This window comes from Aedes albopictus, chromosome 3 (assembly GCF_035046485.1).
Source record: "Aedes albopictus strain Foshan chromosome 3, AalbF5, whole genome shotgun sequence".
Classification (NCBI taxonomy): Eukaryota; Metazoa; Arthropoda; class Insecta; order Diptera; family Culicidae; genus Aedes; species Aedes albopictus.
Window position 1 is genome coordinate 150,586,489 of NC_085138.1, and position 17,922 is coordinate 150,604,410.

General features: G+C 41.3%; 1 protein-coding gene across 17 annotated transcripts in view; it reads right to left on the bottom strand.

The window, feature by feature from the left end:
• Positions 1–17,922, bottom strand: part of LOC109431907 (inner centromere protein A) — a 137,142-nt gene that overhangs the window by 16,734 nt on the left and 102,486 nt on the right. For 14 of the 17 annotated variants that reach the window (XM_062842153.1, XM_062842157.1, XM_062842154.1 and 11 more), the window contains 3 exons: positions 9,786–10,969; positions 8,100–8,719; positions 6,079–6,581 (listed from right to left, as the gene is read on the bottom strand). In XM_062842153.1, the coding sequence (XP_062698137.1) occupies positions 6,079–6,581; positions 8,100–8,719; positions 9,786–10,969 (2,307 nt within the window). Of the gene's footprint in view, positions 1–6,078; positions 6,582–7,229; positions 7,403–8,099; positions 8,720–9,785; positions 10,970–17,922 lie in introns of those variants that run through there. The other 3 variants (XR_009995580.1, XR_009995581.1, XM_062842160.1) reach the window with 3 other exon arrangements.

Here is a 17,922-nt window from a genome sequence, read left to right on the forward strand (position 1 = left end):
TCGTGAACTTTGGCTCACTGGTGACCGCTGACAACGACACCAGCAGAGAAATTGGTCAATAAGTTTAGGGTGAAGATATGACGAAGCCACATCCCGAATATGCAAAACCCCTAATCTGACGGTTTGTACTCAAAAGTTCATCGATTCCGCTGATGGCGATCAATCGATCAACTTTTCAGCGCAAACGGTCAATCGATTCTTCAAATTTGTGCTCTTGAAAATGTTAAGAGTTGCTTCGTCATATAAACACTTTCCAAGGAACATTTTAAGTCAGACTAGAAGAAGTTCTTAGAACCATCATAAAACTGGAATAAAAGGTATAAGAATTTATGACGGTTTTTAAAGACTAAATGGCCATACAAATGTTACTCAGAACAGGCTCAGATCTAGCTGATAGTGTAAAATCTAGCTTCGGAATTCGCCCGTTAGATGGTGCTAGAATTAAAAACCGTAAAATGTGCGAATCTTTAAATTCGTAACAGCTACAAGGATGCCTTCGGCTACATAGTTCAACAGTAAATAACATGACTTGAAATGTATCCACCAGATGTCTGATATAACATTTTTTAGCCAAACAGACTAGAAAAGGTCCTTAGAGCCATATTAAAACCAAAATAAAAGCGACAAGGTTTTATGACGGTTCTCAAAACCTCTACAATACCAATGAGTCTTTAAAATGTTACTTGCGATGCCGCCCAATGTCAAAAACTTTTAAACTTCTCTATCTCGAGATCGTTAATAGGAAGAAGATTGACTTCTTCAGCAAAATTGATTAGTAGGTGAAGAGCAAGCTGACCGTGGTAATTTTGGTTGGAAATTCGTCCGCTTAATGGCGTTTGTGTCAAAATCGATTGACACGATTTGCAAAAACAAAATCGTTCAGCAGCTGGCTGGCCATGGAGACATTATTAGTTTGAAATTTGTTCAGTAGATGGCGAATAGTATCAAAAAAGGCAAACTCCTGTATTTCGAAATATAGAAAATTGATCACCAGGTGAAAAGCTAGTTGAGCATGTTTTTTTTTTTTGTCTGTATTAACGAGATTTTTAGCCCTAGGCTAGTTCATCTCGGGATCCACGCTTTACTTCCCTTCCGAAGGAAGAACTCACATTTTGCGAGTTTTGTCGGGAGTGGGATTCGATTCCAGGTCCTCGGCGTTATGGTCAAGTGTTCTAACCATCACACCAGGTCCGCTCCACCGTTGAGCATGGTTCTTTGGGTTAAGGATTTTACGCTAGTTGGCGTTAGTGTGAAAAAACCTTGACGGTTTTCTATCTTGAAATTCAACATCCGTCCACGTCCAAGGAAAAAAATAAATGAAAGAAGAACTCAAAATTTGTATTTTTTTTTTGGGAGTGAAATTTGATCCCCGGTCTTTGGCGTTAAAGGCACGAGCTACATAAACAATATAGTTATCTAAAGTTTTGCTCAAACAGCATCAAATTATACAAGGAATCATAATACCCACGCTTTTTGCATCATTTCTTTGCAGAAACGGAGAATTGACATTCTCACCATACAAAAATTCAGCTCATTACTACAAATCTAGTAATACACCGAACGTGCCCTATTATATCATACGGATGCATAATTAAAAAAAAAAATAGTTCATGTTGATTTCATGTTATTTTTTTCGATCGTGAAAGCTTCGATCAGTATCGATGGTGAGATTCAAAATCAATACTATACAATATTTTCTATATTCTCCTGAAATTCAAGAATGGACTAGTTTTAGACACTTTTGACATGTTGAACCAGATTTATAAAAGTGAAAAATTCAAGCCTACCATTCAACCAAAAATGAATTGACCAATCGACGACAGTAAACATAACATAGTCACGAAGGAGCACATTCGATGGAGTACTAGATTGATGGTAATGAGCTGATTTTTGTATGGTGAGATGATAAATTCTCGGTTTCTGCAATGAAATAGTGCAAAAGGCGTTTGTATTATAATTTATTGCCAAATGGGGCACGTTCAGTGTAGTACTAGATTTGTAGTAATGAGCTGAATTTAAGTATGGTGAGAAGGTCAATTCTCCGTTTCTGTAATGAAATGGTGCAAAAAGCGTGGGTTATGATTCCTTGCCTAATTTGATGCTGTTTAAGCAAAACTTTGGATAACTATGTTGTTTATGTTGCAAGAAATGGAGAAAACAAAAACACTGTTGTCCAAAGTTTTGCTCAAACAGCATCAAATTAGGCAAGGAATCATAATACTCACGCTTTTTGCACCATTTCATTGCAGAAACGGAGAATTGACCTTCTCACCATACTTAAATTCAGCTCATTACTACAAATCTAGTACTTCACCGAGCTGTCCTATTTAATGCAGTTTGAGCAAAACTTTGGATAATTGTGTTGTTGAAGAGGCAAGAAATGGAGGAAACAACAACACGGTTACTCAAAGTTTTGCTCAAACAGTATCAAAATAGGCAAGGAATCATAATACCCAAGCTTTTTCCACTATTACATTTCAGAAACGGAGAGTTGACCTTCTCGCCATACAAAAATGGAGCACGTTCGGTGTAGTACTAGATTTGTAGTAATGAGCTGAATTTTAGTATGGTGAGAAGATCAATGGGGCACGTTCGGTGTAGTACTAGATTTGTAGTAATGAGCTGAATTTTAGTATGGTGAGAAGGTCAATTCTCCGTTTCTGCAGCGAAATGGTGCGAAAAGCGTGGGTATTATGATTCCTTGCCTAATTTGATGCTGTTTGAGCAAAACTTTGGATAACTATGTTGTTTATGTGGCAAGAAATGGAGGAAACAACAACACTGATGCCCAAAGTTTTGCTCAAACAGTATCAAATTAGGCAAGGAATCATAATACCCACGCATTTTGCACCTTTTCGCTGCAGAAACGGAGAATTGACCTTCTCACCATACTAAAATTCAGCTCATTACTACAATTCTAGTACCTCACCGATTTGTCCTATTCTTCGTTTCTGCAATAAAATCGTGCAGAAAGCGTGGGTATTATGATTCCTTGCCTAATTTGATGCTGTTTGAGAAAAACTTTGGATAACTATGTTGTTTATGTTGCAAGAAATGGAGAAAACAACAACACTTTTGCCCAAAGTTTTGCTCAAACAGCATCAAACTAGGCAAGTAAACATAATACCCACGCTTTTTGCACCATTTCTTTGCAGAAACGGAGAATTGACCTTCTCACCATACAAAAATTCAGCTCATTACTTCAATTCTAGTACTTCACCGATTATGTCCGATTGATAAATTCCACGTTTCTACAATAAAATGGCCTAAACAGCGTGGGAACTATACTTTTCTGCTGTTAGAACAAAATTTTGGGTGACAATGTTGTTATAAGTATTTTCTTTTTATTGTCTCTCCAACAACACAGTGTCACAAAGTTCTGCTTTAACAGCAGAATTTTAGACAGGGAAGCATAATAATAATAGTTTGCACTTTTTCATTGCAGAACCGGAGAACTTGCCGACTCACCACCCAAACATCCAGTTCAATATGACACATCTAGTACTTCACCAGATATGTTGTTACGGGTATAAATATTTGTTACAATTATAAGACAGAATAATTGTTTAATGTGTTCAAAGTTTAATATTCGTGCGTACTTTGTGCTACATGTTGAATTTTAACTTGTAAATATTACCCTAGTATTAATTAACATTTATAGGGTTCTGGCAGGATAGAGGCCAATGAAGACCCAGGTAACCAATAAGCAGTTAAAGTGGCATTTATTTAGCATTATATGCGCCTTTACAGCAGGTTATTTAGTGCCAATCTGCCGTATATGCGCCATTAGTGCTACTTAAATGCAGGTTTTGGCCCGATATACGGCTGATTAAATGCTTAACCTTCCTGTCCCTCAGATTGTCAAAAATAAAAACAAAAAATTTTCCCTGCTCATTTTCCCCGCTTCATACCTATTTTCCTCCCTTTCTCTTCTCATTTTTTTTCTCTCGCTTTCTTGTGCAACTTTTGATACTTGGGGCACGTTATGGAAGGTTGTTAGTTTTTTTTTTGCTAATTTCTCCGAAACCGCGATTCGATCCCTCGATCTTCGGGTTGATGATGTAACAGAACCGCGCTACAGTATAAGCTATAGATGGTCAGATAATGTGCGTTGATTTTTTGATCTATATGAAGCTCAACACCAGCAGTTGTTTCGTTTAACCCCGTGCTCGAGCATGTGCTGATAATTAACATACATCCTGGGAAACGCATCAGGGGAGATTTATTTGCAAAAGGCCTCTTTACTTTCATTTTTCACTTTCGTTTGCTACCTATGACTAAAAGGATACCCAAATGATGCCGGCCCTTCAGCCATGCCACATTAGAACGTTTTTGTCGTGTTGATGTGTTGTACTTTTAGCATCATTCGTCTCTCCTAGCAGTTCTGTGGCATTAAAGTAGCAGTTCACATGCTTATTATCCAAAATATATCGAGCATTTCAAATGCTACGCAACAGCTGTCAGATGTTAAGCAGCAGTTCGATTGCTTATTTAGGGCAGCTTAGCAGTCGAACTGCTATTATATAGCAGTAAGCAGGTGGAATGCAGTTTTGAAACTGAAATACTGCTTATTTAAATGCTTATTGGTTACCTGGGGAGCAATCCTATTTCGATTGCCATTTCGGGCCGCGATTAAGTACTAGAGACGTAAACCTTTCCCTGCCACGGACTTCAAGTTGTTGATCTCTAGTATCAAACCCCGAAACGGGATACCCGATTAGGATTAGTTTTCCTAGACAAAACCAAGCTATGAACACAGCAACAAATGCTGTGAACTAAAAGGCATACCGCCAAATAAAATACAATTCCAGGATGACTGATGGACCCAAACCAATGCATGAAACCTCGTCATCCTGTGATCGGAAGATGTTATCCATCTGAATAACAGGGCATTATTTGTGCATTTGTAAGGTTCTATGGTTGTGCTATGTTAATCCTTTGTAATAATTAATTTCTTTTATTTTTGTAACAATGTCATATTTTTAATTGGCTTTGATCCAACAATATACAGCATCAATGTAGAAGAAGATCACGTAGAAAGTGTATCATACATAGAGGAATTACTGCATCGAAAGCTAAAACTTCGGCATACCTCAAACAAAAAAAAACGTTATGATCTTTCCTTAACCAGCGTGCAGCACTCCCAAAAAATCGCATTTTCAACAAACTCACGAACACATCAATCACTCCAATCGAACATTATATTCAATCGCGTGGTGCTAACCAGGCTCCAACTCCCCAACAACAAATGACACACCCAATACGCGCGCGCCACTTACTACTAACGTGTCTAAGTCACTCGGATCGGATGGCGGCCAGCAGGCAACCATAAATAAATGCGATGACGTACAGTACCAGTGCCGATTGTTTGTAGCTGAGATCTACGTTCGTTCGTTTGTGTTTCGGTGTATGTGTGTTTTTGTTTTTGTTCGTGTAGTGTGCGACCGATTGTTGCAATGTGATAAATAGAATAGGACACACATACATATAGTGGAGAAAATAAGCGTGTTCAGGAGTCCAGGGTAGGAAGGAAAGCGTTGTGGTCGGTGGGTGGTCGTAGGTGATCGGTGTTTAAACGGCGTGGTTTGTTACAGTTGGAAGCGAAACAGTAGTGTAGCATGACAGGTTGCGGTAGTAGATGTCGTCCAAGTTGTCGGAGGAATCGTCGGAAAAGAGAAAAGACATAAGCTGGCGGCGGGATAACAACAGACAGAATAGTGGGGTGATACGCTTTTGTAGTACTAGAATGTAGAATGTTTTTAATTTTTGAACTACAGCTAATCACACATAAAACTACTTGACTTGTTTTTTAGTGAAAGGCTCAGGTGCCTTGGAGCATGACGGAGCCGAACGCATAAAATTCTAGTACTACGTAAAAAATCATAGATAGTGCAATATAAACTACATCTTGTGGGTTGAAGCGATTGGAAAACAAAGAACCTAAGGCAAATTAAAAACTAACATGGAAAACACACACAGAAAGTGAGTGCTAACGACCGAGAGTCGGTCGTTTCTAGTACTCCAAATAAAGATAAACAATAAAAAAAATCATAATCTACAAAATGGAACTCGATTTACCTCGGTTGTCTTGACTGTCGGATGTTGCGACTAGCCTCGTGGAATTATTGTTTAGGAAATTGCTATTACTAATCAGATTTGCGTCGCTGCTGGCGAACAGGGGGTTGGAAAAGGGAGTTGAGGTACCGTTACTACTGCTGTCGATCAGCAGGTGGTCAGCATGGCTGTTGCTGCTGCTGTTGTTGTTGTCGATGTTAATAAGGTTGAAGGGATCGTCGTCGTCGTGAGGGACGACTGTTTGCGGCTGCGCTACTACTGCCTCGTCGGGCAACGATTGAAAGCTACTGAAGTCGAGCAACTGACCGACCACTGTCGTGCCGGTCGTTGTCGTCGTGGTCGTACTAGTCGAGGTGGTCGAATCCAGCTGATTGTGGTTATCGCTGCTTTCGACGCCGTCGGCTGCTGACGAGAGCGCAAAGTCTAGGGGTTGACTATTGTTAGTGTCGAAGTGCGCTAGGAATTTCGCGGAGGCGGCATCGTCAACAGCCGGTGTATTTTGTGTACTAGAATCGGATTGGTGGAAGAGACAGAGCAAACGTTGGAAACGTGTGTTAATGAGGCTTTGGGTTCGGTTTTCGGCGGCTCGCATAACATTCGACAGGCTGCTGGATGGCTTCGATCGACGACACGCAGGGAAAGGGGATGAGCTAATATGAGCAGGCTGTTCTAGTATGAGCCTCTGCACGAATTTGCCCTGTCCTGCTCACTCCTACAGAAAATTTGAAAACAGCGCGCACAGTAAAAGTCACATTTGACTTTTACTGTGCGAACTGTTTTCAAGTTTTCTGTGGGAGTGAGCAGTACGCCAGATTCGTGCAGAGGCTCATGTCACATGAAGGTAAACGTAAAAACGTGTAAGCTATTCTATTATTGACTGACAGCGTGCTCAGCAACAAAGACAAAACGCAGTACTAGATTCGATCAAAATGCTACTGCTGTTTTGTTAATCTAGTACTGCATTGTGTGAACTCCTAAAATAATTAAAACAACTTGACTACATTAAACATGGTGTGAACGTGAGTGGGAGTACGAACTGATTAGCAATTTGCTGTTGATGTTTTCGAGCGCATTATTTATGGTTACACGGATGTTACACGACAGAAATACTTCTTCGCTTAAGATGAATAAGATTAGGAAACATAATCACTCACTAAATAGGCGTCTATGGATTGGTAGGTACCTAGACATATTGTCAATTCGATTCGGATTACTATGTTTGTACTGTCTTTCAAGTTTCACTATCACGTTCGCTCTCTGTCAACACACTTTCTCTCTTTTCTGCGTACAACCCTTTTTAGCATTCTAAATATCCGCGACACGTAATCTAGAAGAAGAATCGGAGCACATTTGGAAACATTAGAAATGGCAGAATGGCACTAGAGATGCACAGGAACGTAGCATATTGGGACGTAGTTACACACTGCTCAAGCAACCAATAAGCATAGAACTATGACATTACTTCAGCATTGAACTTTATGCAGCTTATTGCCTGTTAGCATTAAATACAGCCATGATGCTTTAAAAAGGTCAACGGTATTCTATAAACTTATGTTCACTGCATCATTACTGCCAATTTAGAGCTGTTGTTCCAACTACCAAAGGTAGCTGAATAAAAGCTTTCAGAAGATAAAAAGTGCTTTATTAAACTCTTGTACATCTTTGTACATCTTTGCATTTGTAATGATCTATTGTAGTCTATAAGCATATGCTGCATTAAAATTTATGCTTTTTATCTTTCGGAAGCATTTATAATGTTTCTTTAGAACGTCAATGCAAATGAGTGACTGGAGAGTAGTATTAAGCGGGGTAGTACTAGATTTACATTTGAAATGCTCTAGTACATCAGATGATCACATGTACATTGATCAAACAAAAGCGGACAATGCAAGGAATCGACGAAATTCACGAAGGCTCAGACAGTGCGTTCTAGTACTTCACACCTATTGCTGTACTAGGAATTCAAGCCATTCGATGGGATTAGTATATAGGCAAATCTAATCAAAACAAATCAGTCTACTTACAACACATTATCAATACTGCCGTTCTTGTGACCGTTGGTTTGACCGCTGCTCATGATCGCATCCTCGATGATCAGCTCAGTCGTTTCGGCGATTGTCGTCGCGCCGGACTTGGTACCGTTGGTGGTGGGCGCTGCACTGGTCGTCTCTTCTAGGGACAAGGGTTGCTGGCTGCTGCCGTTATCACTGCCTCCGTTGCTGGTGGCGTTACTACTGTTCAGATTATTGTTAAAGCTACCTAGCAGAAGGTTTTCCTTCTCCGTCACCGACCGCTCGTACTCGGCGGCAGCGTTGGCGTTGTTGTTGTTGTTGCTAACTAGACTGTTGTCGTTGCTACTGCTGTTGCTGCTGCTGTTGCTGTTGTTGTTTTCCTGATTTTGCTGGTCTCCCTCCGTCAGGGACAGTGACTGGACGCCTTGTACGAGCGAATCAGTATTCTCTTCGTTCACTGGAGGGATTTGAGGGATTGCTTCAACAGTTTCCGATTGTTGCTGTTGCTGCTGTTCGATCGAACCGAGCATCGATTCGGTCATCGACATCGTTTGGTCCACCGTGGTCGATGCAGTACTAGACGTCACGATTACACTCTTGCTCATGGCGTTTTCTTTGTTGTCCTCGGATTGCTGAGAGAGAAGGGAAAAATATTGTTAACATCAGGGATAACAGTTTGAATCATCGTTGAACACGATGACAGAAATCATTAATACCAGAATATTCACAGTATTAAATGACGGCTCCGCAAAGAGCGCTGAATGACTGAGCCGGTTAAATAAATGGATAAATACTAGATAAAAAAGCGCGATATGTTAAATCATGCTATATATTTGCTAAATCCACAATATTTTTTTTCAGGTAATGGAATACGATCGGTGAAGTACTAGATTTTTAGAAATGAGCTGAATTTGTGAATGGTGAGATGTGACATTTTCTTTTTTTTTGCAATGAAATGAGACAAAACGCGCGGGTATTATGATTTGGAACCACAACAAACGTGGGTTGGCACTATCTCATTACAGAAACGGAAAATGTATCAATAGGACAGATCGGTGAAGTACTAGCTTTGTAGTAATGAGCTGAGTTTTAGTATGGTGAGAAGATCAATTCTCCGTTTCGGCAATGAAATGGTGCAAAAAAGCGTGAGTATTATGATTCCTTGCCTAATTTGATGCTGTTCGAGCAAAACTTTGGGCAACAGTGTTGTTGTTTTCTCCATTTCTTGCAACATAAACAACATAGTTATCCAAAGGTTTGCTCAAACAACAACAAATTAGACCACGCTTTTTGCATTATTTCATTGCAGAAACGGAGAATTGACCTTTTCACCATACTAAAATTCAGCTCATTACTACAAATCTAGTACTACACCGAACGTGCCCCATTCACTATACGCAAATCCAGCTCATCACTACAAGTCTAGTACTCCATCAGATATTGAGAAACAGGAGTAATTCACTTGGGATGTAGTGCGATGGAAGAGAAAAAGTTCGCATACATTTCAGCGCAAAACCTTTATTATCAGGGTCCAGCTACTAACTGCACATTTGTTATGTTCTAGAACCGAACGTATAATGCGCATTTAAAAGGTTCTGAAATATTTCAAAGCGTAACGGACGAACAGACAACTTAGGGATTTTATATATTTACACATGGCATGATGTCTAACCCCTTCTCCCAACCTCCACAACTCACCTTCGTCGGCGTATTGTTGGCGCTTCCCTTGGCCCGCGTTCGGGACATGATGGCCTCGACCCGTTTGCGTCGCTCTTCACGTTCCTTCTCCTCCTTCTTAAGTCGTTCGGCCATTTCGATGCGCTGCCGTTCGGCTTCTTCACGGGCCTTCTTCTCGGCTTCCTCGCGTTCGACCTTCTGGCGGGCTTCCTCCTCGCGCCGTTGACGCTCTTCTTCCTCGCGCTTCTGAGCCTCCTGGATGGCTTGCTGAAGGCGTTCCTCCTCCAGCCGGCGCTGTTCCTCGGCCAAACGGATCGTTTCCTCTTCCAGCTTGCGGAGGCGTTCTTCCTCCTCGAGCTGCCGCTGGTGTTCGGCTTCCTCTTCGGCAGCGATTCGCTGCCGTTCGAGCTCGGCTTGACGTTCGGCCTCTTCTCGAGCCAAACGACGGCGCTCCGCTAGGGCTGCCTTGGCTTCCTCTTCCGTGTTGATGCGCTTGGCGATCATGGAAGCAGTCATCAAGTCCCCATTGGAACCGTCAATGGCCTGATTAGGTTCCAGCTTGTTACCCGCGACGGTGCTATCCTTCATTTCATCTCTCTTCTCCTCGTGACTGCTAACTTCCATGGCTTGTGGTGGCTGTTCGATCTTCTCCTCTTCTGCATGCACTTCTTCCACCACCTTTGTCTCGCATACAACAACCACCTGTTGTTGCTGCTCAACAGTTTCAACGACGGTGGTAACATCGCTCGATTGCACTACCACTTCTTCTTGACTCTCCTGCTGTTGCTGCTGCTGCTGCAGCACAACTTCAACCTTCTCTTCGGTGCTGCTCTTCGCACTAACCGAAGATCCTTCCTTCACCAGAAGCTGCGGCTGCTGTTGTTGCGAGTGATCATCGGCGGGTTGTTTCTTCTGCGGCTGTTGTTTCGGCAGCGAATCCTGCATCGTGCGGTTGGCCTTTTCCGGCCCAGGTGACTGCAGCGGGGTGGACGATGCCTTCGGGGTACCGCGGGCACTGCCGGTACCGCTGCCGCCGAGCCGCTGCTTGTCCACCACCGGAGTGTGGTGTCGCTTGGCTGCTGACGAGCCATCCGGTGCCGTCGGGGGTCTGGCCGGAGTGCTGGCCCCACTCTGGGAACGCTTGCGCTCCAAACTGGTGGAGCTGGTGTTGTTCGCTGCGGGAGTTTTCGGAAGTGGGGGTTTCTCTGTTTTGCGGGGTCGGGGGGAAAGGGATTTGAAAAAAAAAACATGAAAAAATATTATTAGTTGATCGTAACACTTCAAGAAACCCCTAGTTCTGGTCGGTTTTGAAATCAGACTGATGGCTGGATTTTTCAGGATGCAATTGGAGCGAAGTCTGGCTGGAATATAGCTGAAAACAAGCTTTCATTGATGAAATCAGCGTAGACATATAAGTGCTAAATTTAAAAAATATATGTGTACGAATAGATAATGTAAAGAAATGCGAAATGCTGCTTAGAATACCTGGATATTCGCTTAAAATTAAGACATTCTGAAGGAATTTTGGGAGTTTTGATAGAAATTTTTAGAGAATTATTGAAGGATTCTTATTACGAAATTATATTAGCGGATTTCGAGAAGAGAAATTTTTAAGAATTTGGCAATATTATTTGATGTTTATAAATAACATAGGTCAGGGAGATTTAAGGACATTCCAGGTGGTAGGTTTTGGTTGGCTCTGGGGTTTTAAGATGAGTTTCAGTGGGTTAAAGCAGCTCCAGAAGTTTCAAGAAAGGATTCCATGGTTTCCAGAGGGTTGAGTATGGAGAGTAGGGGCTTCAGAAGACTTTCAGAAAACTAAATTGGGTTTCATGGAGAGTCATTAGGCTTTTAGTGGCTTCCAGGAGTGTTCTAAGAAGTTTCATGAAGTTGCATGAGACTTTGAGGGTGATTTAAGATGCTTCAAGAGGGAAGTCATTAAAACTCCTCAAAAATCACCCTGGAATCCTTCGAACCCCTCGGAAACCCCTTGAAACGCCCTCAGAAGAAGATACCTTAAATCTCTTGACACCCTTTGAAAACCCCAGAAATTCTTTGAAAGCCTGTGAAAAGACCGCCTAAAACCCCTTTATTTAAACACTCTAAAACATCCTGAAGAAACCCTAAATTCTCTTTGAAAATTTCCTAGAACTTCTCTAAAGAGGGTTAAAACGGAGTTTCATGAAAGCCCCTCGAAATCCGCTCTGAAACCTTCATGAAACGACCCTGAAACCTTTTTGAAACAATCTGAACCTATTTGAAGCCCCTTGAATCCTTTTGAAACGCTCCTGGTACCCTCCAAGGCCCCAAGAACCAGAGCTGCACTTTGTCACTATTAAAGGTAAGTTACTTTCCTTTTTCCCATCAAAATTAAACTGACTGTTATGGTGTGTGGATATCTCAACTGGGCTGTCATTTATATTCGTTTTAAAGTCCAGAATGATATTTTAAAATGATAAAGCAAATTGTCATTCATAATCTAAATAAGGATGCAAGGAGGTGGGGTAGTAACAGTGTGTAGGGATAAATTTTCTTTACTGATCCCCTGAATTCATATGGGAGTATGCTGAATGATAAACAATATATCAGAGTTATATCTATTGTCTAGGATAAAAACTTCGATAAGAACTTTAGTTATAATGGTGATAAATGGTATTTCCAGCAAGGCAACACTTCATATAAATTCATTATTGGTTCCAAAGCCATGGAAGTCTTTTCCTAGCTTAATTGCCAGTTAGCTTAGACAGCAATCGTATTGAGAATACTTGAAGAATATTGATCATCAGTTGCAAAATTATCAAACTAAACATCGCCAGGTATTCGGTGGAGCTTTAATGGATACTTGTCAAAAAACAACAAACGCCAATGGCATACTCTAGAGATCCCGATTCCAAGCCGTGCCAAAAGAATATTGATAGCTCGTGAAAGGATAATAACTTCGATTATAAGTTGTTTCTGAGATAGGATATCACACTTTCTTAAGTAGGTCAGCATAGTGCCTATAATTTTAGTTACTCTGAGCACGGTCATACTGAAGAATCACGCCTTTATAGCTGTGGTTGTATGATCCCTTTAGGCAGAATCCCTATTTAAAATTGTCATAAATTTTAACGGAGTATTGTTTCATTGTAAACCCGAGCAAAGTTTGACAGCAAATTGAAAACAAATTTTGATGTTGTGGTATTGCAAATTAGGATAACTCAAGTTGTAGTCGTTCAGGTCGTTTAACGGTTAAAACATCGAAAAGGGAGCAAAAAAATATTCCAGTAACAGCATGTTGATAACAACTCCTGCTATCAGTGATTGCAAATTGATAACTGTTTTTGCTATCAGTATGGAAAAATAAAAAAAATCGTTTAATTTAGCGATTTTTCGATTGATATGAACTCCTAAATGCCATAACATAACTGAACTAATGGTATATTCTTAGAGTTATTATACAAGGTTGCCTGGAAAGTTTTGCAATAACTTCAAAACCTAATTTTTCAAATAGTTTGAAATGACAGCAAAACGAAATCAAAATTTGAAATGAAATTGCGAATCAATTTGCTTCTGAATACAAATCTAGTTTTGGATTTGCTATGATTTTCTTGTTAGACCTTGCTCGGGTACAAGATCAAAAACAAAGTTAGAATCAATAAATATATTGAGAAATGTGTAAATATGCACTCTTGGTCCATTCGTTTAAACCAAGAATGGAGATATGGATAAAGAACTTCATTGTCCATGATAACTGTGTGTATGTATTGGGTTTCTGTGCTAATTTGAAAATCCACTGAATTATCATTTCCCAGCAACATTTAGTCAAACTTATTTCGTTTAAGGACAAACTTCTTAACATTCCGCTTTAACAGTGCATCAAAACTTCAAACGCACAAATCTCAAGAAGCAAGCTTCACACAACAAAGTATTTTATTATTCTGTTCTTGCCCACTTGTAATAAGTCTAAATAAGAAAATCAGGTGCGCTGGTTTTGTGTACGGAGAGATTTGTGCCCTCGAAATCGTGAGTAAGTGCCAAAGTCGGCCATTGTGGCGGCCATGTTGGGATTCTAACAAGTCTAGTCTCAACTGTTGCACATCCGACTACCCTGTCATGAACGCAAGCGAATGTGTACGTTAGGCGTTAGCCGCTGCGAAGTCGTGTGCGAAATTCGACTGTGATAATAATTAATTCGGGCCGAGTCTAAATGGGTGCAAATGTCGCAATAATATGAAATATTTTTGGTATTGTTAAATAAGAAAAAAAAAATGTGAATGCATTTTAGAAATAAAAATGATGAAATTTTGGATATTGATTCACTTTCCAGTGGAGATTCGGATGACGTAGTAATCTGAATACCCTCAGAGAACCCAATTTACGGGCTGTTCGGGCTCATTTGGAAATTAACCATCAATGTTAACTTCTTTTCCCGATCAGCCTAGATAGCTGTGTAGTGTCGGTAGCGGTTGTCCCAATTGGCTAAGAATAACACTACGAACCGCCTGATCCAGTGGTAAGAGTCCACTAAAAAGGTGACCCCTAATTCATGGTGTTATGCGGCTTTATGCTTGCCGTGCCAAGGAATGAATGGTTATAATAAAAACCTAACCACAAACGGAGCCTGTGGAGAATTAGGGCGCCCTCCACAGTATGTTGCCCTTACTGCGCTAACCGGAGCAATGGTGCAGTGGACCTTATGTTTCTCCGAGACAATCGGCTGCCCTTCTTTAGTCTCACTTGAGGCTGTTGTTAATTAGTTGTTAATTGTTGTTAATTAGCTTAAATTTTCACCTATATGGTTTCGCATTATGCGATTTACACAGTGTATTCTGTGTATCCTCACCTTTGGCGCTTTCCAATCGATACCGATCTGGTTTTGTTGTGCTGTTGTTGCGAAGAGTTTAATCTTGCCTAATTTGGGTAGTGGCTACGGTTAGGATAGCTCAGATCAATCTTCAGCATAAAAGAACAGCAACAATCAATCTTTGCAGACTTATGCAATATGGTTCAGCCCAAATGGCCTTGGTCCAAGAACCTTACTTCCGTAAGGGGAATTTCTATCTAGGAAACCTTGTGAACCCGGTGTTTGCTACTTCCAGTAATCATGAAATGGCAAACTCACGTGTCATGCCTCGAGCCTGTGTGCTTGTCAACAACGCAATAGTTGCTACACTCATCTCTGAACTAACCACCAGAGATGTATGTGCTATCACAATTGATGTATCTGTTGGAAACCTCAACAGGAAATACGTCTATTGTTCGGTTTATTTACCTCATGATGAACCATCCCCTACGGATGCTTTCAAACAAGTCATCGCATACTGTACTTCAAAAGGCCTTCCGCTAATTGTTGGCAGTGATGCTAATGCTCACCATATCATCTGGGGCAGCTCAGACATTAACTTGAGAGGCTCCAGTTTGATGGAGTACTTATAGTACAGAACTTGCATTACTAAACATAGGCAACCGCCCAACCTTCATGGAATCTGCTAGAAAGGAAGTGTTAGACATAACGCTTTGCTCTAGTAGAGTTAGTCACGAGCTGACCAATTGGCATGTGTCAGATAAAGAATCTTTATCTGACCATCGCTACATCTTTTTCGAACATTTAAATGTTACTTCGCAAACATTGCGTTTCAGGAATCCCCGGTCAACAAACTGGGATCTTTTTACTGATTTGGTTACGGCCAAATTTCATGGATACTCACCATCCATTGACACTCCAAGTGATTTAGATGATGCCGTTGATACTACAACGATCTTCATCATGGAAGCTTTTGAAGAAGCATGCCCTCTACGGTCTGTGAATACCACAAGAGGAACCCCTTGGTGGAACTCTGATCTGGCGAAACTCAGGAAACAGACGAAGTTCGGCTGGTTCGGAGGCTTTCAGGTCAGCTCGCAAGGCGTACCAGAAAGCTCTTCGGTCTGCTGAACGATCCGGCTGGAAAAATCTTTGTACAAATGTTTTCAGTTTGAGTGAAGTCAGTCGGTTAAATAAAATCCTTGTGAAATCTAAGGATTTCCGAGTTTACAAACTTCGTTTGCCAAATGATGATCTGACTTCCACTGATGAGGAAGTTTTGGAATGCTTATTCAGCCCACACTTCCCTGGTTGTGTGGATATTACATCTTCTGATGAACCTGATGTCTTTTCTTGTAGTTACGATTCCCTGGCTTCAGCTCGGAGTATTGTAACTATAGAATCGATTGAATGGGCGCTTAATAGCTTTGCTCCTTTCAAATCTCCTGAGGCACATGGGATTTATCCTATTTTGCTTCAGAAGAGATTTGATTATTTCAAACATGTTTTGAAAAAAATACTTGGTTGGAGTTTTGCTACAGGGTATATTCCCAAATCCTGGCGGGATATTACTGTGAAGTTTATTCCGAAAGTGGGTCGTGCGTCGTATGAAGAAGCAAAGAGTTTCAGACCTATCAATTTGATATATTTTCTTCTGAAATGCTTAGAACGCATTGTGGATCATCACATCCGTGATGTTCATCTGGCCAACGTGCCTCTTCATGTGAACCAACATGCGTACCAATCTGGTAAGTCCACTGTGAATGTTTTACACAAGGTTGTTTACGATATCGAGAAAGCATTCGCTCAAAAGCAATCTTGTTTGGGTGTTTTATTAGATTCGAGGGTGCCTTTGACAATGTGCCTTTCGATGCCATATTGGAAGCCGCACGGAGTAATGGTATATCTCCAATGATTTCCAATTGGATTTATCAAATGCTCAAAAACCGATATCTCTTCTCGACATTGCATCTAGCAGGGATTAGGAAATTGAGTGTTTGTGGATGCCCCCAAGGGAGAGTCTTGTCACCACCTTTGTGGAATCTCGTAGCAGATACGCTATTGAGGCAACTCAATAATAGCGGTTTTCCTACTTATGGCTTTGCCGACGACTACCTAGCATTGTTAGTTGGTATGTGTATCACCACCCTTTTCGACCTGATGCAAAGCGCTTTTCAGGTAGTTGAGGGTTGGTGTCGCCAATATGGCCTTTCGGTTAATCCGAGTAAAACATCTATTGTTCTTTTTAAGGAAAGGCAAAACCGTAATGGCGTTCGATATCAAATGGATTTACACAACTGTTGTTCGGCCAATATTGGCCTATGGATGTCTTGTGTGGTGGCGAAAGGGTGAAGTGAGGACGGTCCAATCACAATTAGGCCATCTCCGAAGGATGTGCTTAATGGCGATGTCTGGAGCGTTCTCTTCAACTCCTACGGCAGCGCTAGAAGTTCTCTTTGACGTTGCCCCACTACACATTCATCTCAAACAAGAAGCACTTTCTTGCACTTACCGGTTACGGGTACTCGGTCTACTAGAGGAAACTCCTGTGAACCGCACAAACACACACCTCGTTGTTTTCACTTTTGGTGAATTGGGACAAAATTGTCCTTGCTCCAAGTGATCTTACAATTGCTTGTAATTTTCCATATAGGACATTTTCCACGAAATTCCCTTCCCGGGAAGAGTGGACATCTGGTTATCTGGAAAGAAGTATTTCAAACGGCATCGTATGTTACACTGATGGCTCCCTTCTCGAAGGTCGAGCAGGTGCTGGTGTTTATTCTCGTGAGCTAAGGCTGTATCAGTCTTACTCACTTGGTAGACACTGCACCGTTTTTCAGGCCGAAATCTTTGCTCTTATGTGCGGAGTGCAATCAGCACTTCAGCAGCACGTAATGGGCAAAGTAATATACTTCTGTTCAGATAGCCAGGCTGCTATTAAAGCACTTGCTTCGGCCAACTCCAGGTCGAAGATAGTTATCGCTTGTCGAACGCAAATCGAGGAGCTGAATTCAGCAAACGCTGTTCACCTTCTATGGGTACCTGGTCATTCTTCCATCGCTGGAAATGAATTGGCTGATGAGTTAGCTCGCTCTGGAGCATCACATGACTTCATTGGCCCTGAGCCAGCTATTCCGATATCGAAGTGTTGGATTAAGCTTCAGATTCACACCTGGGCTGTCACTCAACACAGACAATATTGGAATAGTTTGGAGTCATGTCGTCAAATCAAATTGTATAGTGCTGAGCCATCTCAACGGGTGGCGAAGTATCTAACTAATCTGTCTAAGCAGAACTGCAGCATGCTGGTCAAAGCATTGGCTGGCCACTGCCGACTCAGCTATCACATGGCGAATATTCAGCAAGCTG